The sequence below is a fragment of the Schistocerca americana genome, chromosome 3, assembly GCF_021461395.2.
Source record: "Schistocerca americana isolate TAMUIC-IGC-003095 chromosome 3, iqSchAmer2.1, whole genome shotgun sequence".
In the NCBI taxonomy this organism is placed as follows: Eukaryota; Metazoa; Arthropoda; class Insecta; order Orthoptera; family Acrididae; genus Schistocerca; species Schistocerca americana.
In genome coordinates, this window is record NC_060121.1 from 243155378 (window position 1) to 243165772 (window position 10395).

A 10395-nucleotide genomic window follows, 5' to 3' on the forward strand; every position below is an offset into this window, starting at 1 on the left:
TGTCTTTACATCACTGGCTCAAAGCAGAGTAGCAAGGCGCTGAGATACCACAATGAGAAATGGATCATTAGCCCCGACGTCATCGTTATATCGCTACATCTCCTTCGAAGTTTTGTGGGCAGGGTAGAAGAAAATCTGCCTAAGATAACATTCCGAACCGGCAAGAACAGAAATATGAACTATTATAGAGTTTATAGCTCAAGGTGGAAGGCAGTAAAGCACCCGTGGTTAACTAAATACATCTGTAGTATTGGGGGAGTTACGAAGGAAGATACGCACGAGTCGGACAGGAAACTGCATGCGAGAAAGAAAATATGGCGAGGGACAAAATGTGTCACTTCGCGTCACTAATGACTTACTCCACTGAGAATAACAAATTCAATAAACTCAAAAAGTACTGAGCTGGGACTAACGTGCTGGAACGAAATGATTCAGAGTCCACTGAACCAACCACTTGTAGGGGCTGGAGTTGGGTAAGAACTCCATGCAGGGAAGGACAGATGTGAGTTACGAAACGTTTCAGGCAATAACAATACAGTACTTACGTCTCGTAGAATACTCATTACTCAGTAACGAATACATACGCTACGCAACAGCCCTAGAGTGAACCCAAGCACCGAAATGGCCAGACTTGCCTACAATGGAACTCAGATTACGCCACATTCTCAGTTAGAACTGTGAACTCAACGGTATTAGTTGGCGATATTACTCTCCTTGCGATCAACAAAAAGTTGCCGAGGACGTTGCCACATTGTTTCCATAGTGTACACCGTAACTCTCCAACGACAGACTGGGTGGACCATAATACTACTTTTGAGGTAAAAAACTGCCTAGGAAAATCGTCGTCGCCCAAAAAGATTCTTGCATAATACTTAAAATGTTTTCCCTTAGACTGTGCGGGAGCTCCTCCTTTCAACGGAGCACGGGAAGACGCCTTGGGTATTCGTTTTCTGGAAATTGTCTTAAATGATTAATTATGTCATTTTATGCTCCTAACATGCTTTTCCTCCTCTTGAATTTCAGTATTCTTCTATAAAAACGGAAATTAAATTCAAATAATTTGAAAGCCCCCTCAAACGCTCCATTCGAGTAGTGTGATGCCTGTGACGTCACTTGCTAGTTCGCTGTTCCTACTGTCATAATGCTAATTCACAGTGATGTCCTGGTTTGGGATTTACGTTTCGGAAAATGGGTTACAAACGGTGTGTAGTACAGTACTGTACAAATACATCTATAGAAACTACTGAAAAGTTGTTTGTGACTGTTTCAGTGAGTGAGAAGATGCATACATTGTGGTTGCACTGTACCAGTAAGTTGCCAGCACGTCGACACACAAGTTAACTAACTTGAGACTGTGTTGCAATGTGAAGTTAACATTAACCTACCTCATAAATACCCTCTCCCATTGTTACAAGGAAGGACAGCGCCATTCAACGAAATTAAACTACTACTGAAAATTGTCGTTTTAACCCAACTACACCTCAGTTCTTCGGCAGCTGAGTTGTTAGAGCAATAGACCGCCGTATTTTATGAGCTGATCTCCATGGATCGCTGGTTCGAATCTATTGTCTACCATGGAACCACAATACTGGCTGCTAGTGGCAACACGGGCGGGACGGCAGGTATGGTGAGCACAGCATGAGACTACGGAGCGAAGTAGAACTGCTTAGTCGACAAAGTAACTCACAACAGTGCTACAGTGCTAGCGGTGTCCATACAAAGCAGAGTAATGGCAATGATGAACAAATCAAACATTGCACTATATCTACAGCAATAGTTGCAGAAGTTGCCATTTCGTCAGGAAGGAGCACGAGGAATTTCGCAGAGTGAGAAAGAAGTGGTACATGAAATGTTAGCGTTTCTGCAAGATGAGGCAGCGGAATGTGTGGTGTCGTATACGCTCGACTGTGTGGGCGATGTACATGAGAAGTACAATAATGAGAATACGTGCTTAACAAGTGAATGTGATACCGAAACAGGTGTCGAGTCATATCCACTCATGCTCATAAATTAAGGATAATGCTGACACACGGTGAAACAACGCTCTTGTGGGCGGTTTGCGCGTTTAATAACCTCGGGTTATGACCGTGCGGTGCATTTGACCTGCGGTCGTCGCACTGTGGCGCTGGCAGTAGTTCACATACGCAGGTGCATGTCGGAGTACGCTGGAGCGAGTAAGTGTGCTGACGTTTCCAGACGTGCTAATGGGGGCTGTGTGTTGACAACGGCTCAAAGAACACATATTGATGACGTTAAGAGGAGTGAATGGAGGCTGGTCAAACACAGCAGGTCGTAGCACGGGCCCTCCGTCTGCCACAAAGTGTGATCTCAAGATTATGGCAACGATTCCAGCAGACAGGAAACGTGTCGAGGCGCTACAGTACGGAACGTCCACAATGTACAACACCACAAGAAGACCGATATCTCACCATCAGTGCCCGCAGACGGCCACGGAGTACTGCAGGTAGCCTTGCTCGGGACCTTACCGCAGCCACTGGAACGGTTGTCTCCAGGCACATAGTCTACAGACGACTGAACAGGCATGGTTTATTCGCCCGAAGACCTGCAAGGTGCATTCCACTGACCCCTGGTCACAGGAGAGCCCGTAAAGCCTGGTGTCAAGAACACAGAACATGGTCATTGGAACAGTGGTCCTGGGCTATGTTCAGGGACGAGTCCAGATATAGTCTGAACAGTGACTCTCACCGGGTTTTCATCTGGCGTGAACCAGGAACCAGATACCAACCCCTTAATGTCCTTGAAAGGGACCTGTATGGAGGTCGTGGTTTGATGGTGTGGGGTGGGATTATGATTGGTGCACGTACACCCCTGTAAGTCTTTGACAGGGGAACTGTAACAGGTCAGGTGTATCGGGACGTCATTATGCACCAGTATGTCCGCCTTTTCAGGGGTGAAGTGGGTCTCACCTTCCTCCTGATGGATGATAACGCACGGTCCCACTGAGCTGCCATCGTGGAGGTGTATCTTGAAACAGAATATAGCGAATGGAGTGGCCTGCCTGTTCGCCAGACCTAAACCCCTTCGAGCACGTCTGGGATGCTCTCGGTCGACGTATCGCTGCACGTCTTCAAACCTCTATGACACTTCAGGAGCTCCGACAGGCACTGGTGAAAGAATGGGAGGCTATACCCCAGCAGCTCCTCGACCACCTGATCCAGAATACACCAGCCCGTTGCGCGGCCTGTGTAAGTGCGCATGGTGATCATCCCATACTGATGTCGGGGAACATGCGCTGGAAACAGTGGCGTTTAGTAGGTTTCCTCAACTTATCACCTATACCGTGGTTGTACAGATCTGTGTCGTGTGCTTTCCCTATGTGCCTATGCTATTAGCACCAGTTTTGTATAGTGCCCAGTTTTGTGGCACCACATTTTGCAATTATCCTTAATTTATGAGAATGAGTGTAGTATACTTCATCCTTGTAGGACAGGGAGCCACAAATCCCGCCTGCAATGAAAAGTAGTAAAAGACAATCGTTCTCCAAGTGCGAGTGCTAAACACAATTGTGTAAATTGAAGATCATCCGCGTTATAGTAAAATGAGTACTATAAACAGATTTCGAGAGAGTCCGCAGCAAGATTAATGTGTAGAGCATAAGAAAAGCTAGGGATATTCAAGGGAAAACAAGGTGCACTTCTGAAAAGAACTGTTGTCTACTCGTTTCAAGGACTTCAGATATACGCTATTGGCCATTAAAATTGCTACACCACGTATATGACGTGCTACAGACGCGAAATTTAACCGACAGGAAGAAGATGCTGTGATGCACATGATTGGCTTTTCAGAGCGTTCACACAAGGTTCGCGCCGGTGGCGACACCTACAACGTGCTGACATGAGGAAAGTTTCCAACCGATTTCTCATACACAAATAGCAGTTGACCGGCGTTCCCTAGGAAACATTGTCGTGATGCCTCGTGTAAGGAGGAGAAATGCGTACCATCACGTTTCTGACTTTGATAAAGGTCGGATTGTAGCCTATCGCGATTGCGGTTTATCGTATCGCTACATTGCTGCTCGCGTTGGTCGAGATCCAATGACTGTTAGCTGAATATGGAATCGGTGGGTTCAGGAGGGTAATACGGAACGCCGTGCTGGATCCCAACGGCCACGTATCACTAGCAGTCGAGATGACAGGCATCTTATCCGCATGGCTGTAACGGACCGTGCAGCCACATCTTGATCCCTGAGTCAACAGATGGGGACGTTTGCAAGACAACAACCATCTGCACGAACAGTTCGACGACGTTTGCAGCAGCATGGACTATCAGCCTGGAGACCATGGCTGCGGTTACCCTTGACGCTGCATTACAGGCAGGAGCGCCTGCGATGGTGTACTAAACGACGAACCTGGGTGCACAAATGGCAAAACGCCATTTTTTCGAATCCACGTTCTGTTTACAGCATCATGATGGTCGCATCCGTGTTTGGCGACATCGCGGTGAACTCACATTGGAAGCGTGTATTCGTCATCGCCATACTGGCGTATCACCCGGCGTGATGGTATGGGGTGCCATTGGTTACACGTCTCGGTCACTTCTTGTTCGCATTGACGGCACTTTGAACAGTGGGCGTTACATTTCAGATGTGTTACGACCCGTGGCTCTATCCTTCATTCGATCCCTCCGAAACTATACATTTCAGCAGGATAATGCACGACCGCATGTTGCAGGTCCTGTACGGGCCTTTCTGGATACACAAAATGTTCGACTGCTGGCCTGGACAGCACATTCTGCAGATCTCTCAACAACTGAAAACGTCTGGTCAATGGTGGCCGAGCAACTGGCTCGTCACAATACGCCAGTCACTACTCTTGATGAACTGTGGTATCGTGTTGAAGCTGCATGGGCAAGTACACGCCATCCTAGCTCTGTTTGACTCAATGTCCAGGCGTATCAAGGCCGTTATTACGGACAGAAGTGGTTGTTCTGGGTACTGATTTCTCAGGATATATGCACCAAATTGCGTGAAAATGTAATCACATGTCAGTTCTAGTATAATATATTTGTCCAATGAATACCCGTTTATCATGTGCATTTCTTCTTGGTGTAGCAATTTTAATGTCCAGTAGCGTAATTTACAGAATGCGAGTGATAGTGACCTCCTATGTTATGCACATCAAATTGCGCGCTACATAGATTACCGTGATTTCAAGTTAAGCAGGTGATGGTTGCATAACTTCAAACAGTGCTACAGAATTGGAAAGCGGAAGATAGCGAAATTGCAAACAAAGCGTCAAGTTTACGATGCATAGCAAACTGCGGAATCAGCCCGATAATTTGTAGATGAAATAAACAAACTTATTCCATCGTTCAGTAAGGAATTTGTTTTCAACTCCGACCAATGGGGATTTGAAGGTGAAATGCATGTGAAAGGCACCCTGGAAATTAGAGGTACCAACAGATTTGTATCAAGATCGACTAACATCAATGCCTTAACGCATTCGCATATAATTACGCCTACTGTTAATCTGTGTGGTTGGCTGGAAATTTATTTATTGATCTGTGAGAAGTTGCAGGTACTCTGTCCCCTACGATTCTATATCGTATGATTGCTGTAGCAAGGTCAGTAGGAAATATTTACGTCACAGCAAACAAGAATGGGAAAATGGCCGTGAGATAACTACAACGATACTATGAGCACTGCTTTTGGCCAATAGCTGGTTAAAATAACTTGCATTTGCTTGATTCCATGTCTGCATACAAGAGTCATACTCCTTTAGAGCAAAATATCCTTAGTGTAAAATGTATGACATTGCCTTTCCTACCACCTGGAACCACTAGACAAATTCAGCCTCTGGATGTTTGATTTTTTCTGCGCCTACAAAACAGTATCGTAGTATCTGCAGCTACGCCTTAAAGGATAGCCAGTTTCACGTAGACCGTTTCACATTCGGTTGCATGCCATCATAATCCATCAGTTCTCATCACCTCGTTACACCAATATGATTCTATATGCAGTCTTTGAGACTGGATACCTAGCTGAACATCCTATCCAGTTTGTAACACCCAAAGAGTTCGCCTTCGATCTTGATGATGCGAACCTATGTGAAGACTGTTGCGCACCATTTTACCCTGTGTTCATGGTGCAAGCTAATGGTTTGTTCTGAACATTCCTTGAATGTCAACGATGTCCATTTTGTGAAGTGTAATGCATACATCCCATAGAAAGTTTGTCTCTGCTCATCCAGTGCACTCATTTCCTGTCGCACTCCTGATGCACATGGTGAGTTATTAGCAGCTAATATTTTTCCAGTCACAATTGTTAACACATCAGTTTCAAATGAGCCTTACTAAAGGCTGAACTTGCGACCTACCACTCAAGAGCTTCTTTGTAAACTTTCGCATTCCCGACCGCAGGGCGACGAGTTGAGCGGGCGCACAGCCGCACACAGAGATCCCGAGGCGTCCAATTGCACCTTGGCGTTTTTCTGATGCAGTTATTTTGAGTTAGTGTCGCATTTAGCCCTTACACTACTTTCTGGTCTGTGAAACTCGGAAATGCGTAATTATTCAGCAATGGGAATTGTTCGGTTATTTATCACAGAAAGATTCCACTACAGAAATTGCGAATCGATCTTCCCCAGTTTAGTAGCATTTGTGAGCTGCTCAGAATAGTCGTTTGATTTATCCTTGCAGCCCTCTTCGACATGAAAACGTCAAGTGCCATCGGCACATACAAGGATAATAAATTCAAAATGGTTCAAATGGCTCTGAGCATTATGGGACTTAACTTCTGAGGTCGTCTCCTAGAACTTAGAACTACTTAAACCTAACTAACCTAAGGACATCACACATATCCATGCCCGAGGCAGGATTCGAACCCGTGACCGTAGCAGTCGCGCGGTTCCAGACTGTAGCGCCTAGAACCGCTCAGCCACCCCGGCCGACGGATGATTAGTAGTCCAGAATAACCACATACTGCTAACTGATGTCAATAATTTTTGCGTCATTGTAAGCCTATTAAGGTTGATCTCGTATGCAACAATTTGTAATTGCATTGAGTAATTAAATATTTCAATTGAATAAGAACGGTTTTAGTATCAAATTTTCTTCCTTGTAACTAACTGATGAGGCATCCCAACAGTTAATAAATTACGACAGTACATTCCTAAACTATGGTCTTGCTTTGATGGTGTTTTTCCTTGTAGAACTGACGCCCTTATTAGGGACATTCCCAAAAGGAAGGAGATTCATAAAATTATTTTATTTTGAGCAACTGATGGCCATCTGCAAGTGAGCGATCTTCCATTGCTAATGTGTTTTATGCTGTTATTTTTCTTACAAGGCGCAATATTAAATACAATGTGTTCAGCTGGCAAGTGTGGCAGGCAACTTGGATTTACCACTGCCGAATGGGGATGAGCAAATTATAAATATCGATGTATATTTAGTATCGATTTACGCAAAAGAAGTTGATATTACAGAGACAAAACAATCGATATTTTGAAATAGCGATGTGTTCGGCTCATCGCTACACGAGAAAAGGCTCTGCAGTGAAACACTTCTGATATGTGTTCTGTGCTTGAAATATTGTACTTACCATAAACAGACAACAAGTGTCCATTTTCCATCAATATCAGCGCAATAGTGTGTGCGACTTTTGTGCTCAGTTTAAGTTACTTTCACAGTGCGTCTATCGTTTCTTGATCCAGGCACTCATGGGGTAAAGAGAGCACACATTCTGCCTCATAGTTGGAGCAGGGAGTGGTAATTTCCACCGTTCTCATACAACGCTGTCACCAAACGTGTTCGTTTTGCACCTCGTGCCTATAATTTGCAATGTTAGAAATGACACACGGAAGTAACAAACTTTCATAGATATGCAGTACAGACACATTCTACATCTGCATCTACATGGATACTCTGCAAATCACTTTAAGTGCCTGGCACAGGGTTCATCGAACAACCTTCACAATTCTCTATTATTCCAATCTTGTATAGCGCGCGGAAAGAATGAATACCTATACCTTTCCGGACGAGCTCTGGTTTCCCTTATTTTATCGTGGTGATCGTTCCTCCCTATGTAGGTCGGTGTCAAAAAAATATTTTCGCATTCGGAGGAGAAAGGTGGTGATTGGAATTTCGTGAGAAGATTCCGTCGCAACGAAAAACACCTTTCTCTTAATGATGTCCAGCCCAAATCCTGTATCATTTCTGTGACACACTCTCCCATATTTAGCGATAATAAAAAACGTGCTGCCTTTCTTTGAACTTTTTCGATGTACTCTGTCAGTCCTATCTGGTAAGGATCCCACACCGCGCAGCAGTTTTCTAAAAGAGGACGGACAAGCATAGTGTAGGCAGTCTCCTTAGTAGGTCTGTTACATTTTCTAAGTGTCCTGCCAATAAAACGAAGCCTTTGGTTAGCCTTCCCCACAACATTTTCTATGTGGTCTTTCCAATTTAAGTTGTTCGTAATAGTAATACGTAGGTATTTAGTTGAATTTGCGGCTTTTAGATTAGACTGATTTACCGTGTAACCGAAGTTTAACGAGTTCCTTTTAGCACTCATGTGGATGACCTCACACTTTTCGTTATTTAGGATCAACTGCCACTTTTCGCACCATTCAGATATTTTTTCTAAATCGTTTTGCAGTTTGTTTTGATCTTCTGATGACTTTATTAGTCGATAAACTACAGCGTCATCAGCAAACAACCGAAGACGGCTGCTGCTCAGATTGTCTCCCAAATTGTTTATATAGATAAGGAACAGCAAAGGGCCTATAACACTACCTTGGGGAACGCCTGAAATCACTTCTGTTCTACTCGATGACTTTCCGTCAGTTACTATGAACTGTGACCTCTATGACAGAAAATCGAAAATCCAGTCACATAACAGACGATATTCAATAAGCACGCAATTTCACTACGAGCCACTTGTGTCGTACATTGTCAAATGCCTATCGGAAATCCAGGAATACGGAATCAATCAGAAATCTCTTGTCAATAGCACTCAGCACTTCATGTGAATAAAGAGTTAGTTTTGTTTCGCAGGAACGATGTTTTGACTGTTGACTGTGTGTCAATAGACCGTCTCCTTCGAGGTAATTCATAATGTTCGAACACAATATATGTTCTAAAATCCTGCTGCATATCGACGTTAAGGATATGGGTCTGTAATTTAGTGGATTACTCCTACTACCTTTCTTGAATATTGGTGTAACCTGTGCAACTTTCCAGCCTTTGGGTATGGATCTTTCGTCGAGCGAACGTATATTCTTATTAAGCATGGCTCAAAATGGTTCAAATGGCTCTGAGCACTATGGGACTTAACGTCTGAGGTCATCAGTCCCCTAGAACTTAGAACTACTTAAACCTAACTAACCTAAGGACATCACACACATCCATGCCCGAGGCAGGATTCGAACCTGCGACCGTAGTGGTCGCGCGGTTCCAGACTGAAGCGCCTAGAACCGCTCGGCCACACTGGCCGGCTGTTAAGCATGGAGCGAGTGCATCAACATACTCGGAAAGGAACCTATTTGGTATACAGTCTGGACCAGAAGACTTGCTTTTATTAAGCAATTTGAGTTGCTTCACAACTCCGAGGATATTTACATTCATGTTTAAATCTGGTGTTCATCTTTATTACTGAATGTCAAATTAAATTAGTCCCGTTGTAATAGATTTACTGCTAGATTGCCATAATTGGTAGTAGCGGGAATTGGCAAGAAATTTGCCTATGAGAACTATAGTGCCTACGAGTCAACAAAAGACAGACAATAAAAAGTATCACTTTCGATACACAATATTTGATGCTGACGAATCAATATATCGATAATGATCTGTTGGCGCTATTGATCGATATTGTTATTAAAATAGCGATGTTTTCATAAGTCGATATTTACTGCCCATTTCGACACCACAGCACTCATCCGCAAGACACGTATAAAGCACCGAACAGGTAGCATATAGTCTATAATCTACGGAAATTTCTTAGTGACTTGTCAGTATCTGTAAAAGATACCAGCGCTGGTGTGAGCGACGTACCCGAGCAGCCGGTGGTGGGAGTACAAGGTATTGGCAGCGTCGGTGTCGTGGCACACCTCTATGGCGGGCAGCCAGCGCCGGGAGACGTTGAAGCCCAGCTCGAAGACGTGCAACTTGCTCTCCGGGCCGCAGCGGCGTCTCGTCATGTGGGCCACGGGCAGGGAGCGGCTCTCGCACCACAGGTCGCCAGCCGTAACTCGTTTGCCGGATACCTAGAAAGGCAGTCGTCTCCACAGCTGAACACGTTACAGAACATGGAAACGCAGCACCATGAAGCAGCGTACGGGCATAGCTCGAAGTGTATACAGAGTTGATGGCTTTACGCGCAGAAGGTTTGACTCATACTTAACAAACATAATGCGAAAGGTTGTGCTGAATAATTCC

The 10395-nt window shown here is 44.5% G+C and overlaps 1 protein-coding gene across 1 annotated transcript in view; it reads right to left on the reverse strand.

The window, feature by feature from the left end:
* The window catches only part of LOC124605997, a 51277-nt gene extending 41120 nt beyond the window's left edge, over positions 1-10157 (reverse strand). The window contains exon 1 of the mRNA XM_047137960.1: positions 10012-10157. Within this exon, the coding sequence (XP_046993916.1) occupies positions 10012-10157 (146 nt within the window). The remainder of the gene's footprint in view (positions 1-10011) is intronic.
* Positions 10158-10395: the final 238 nt, after the last annotated feature.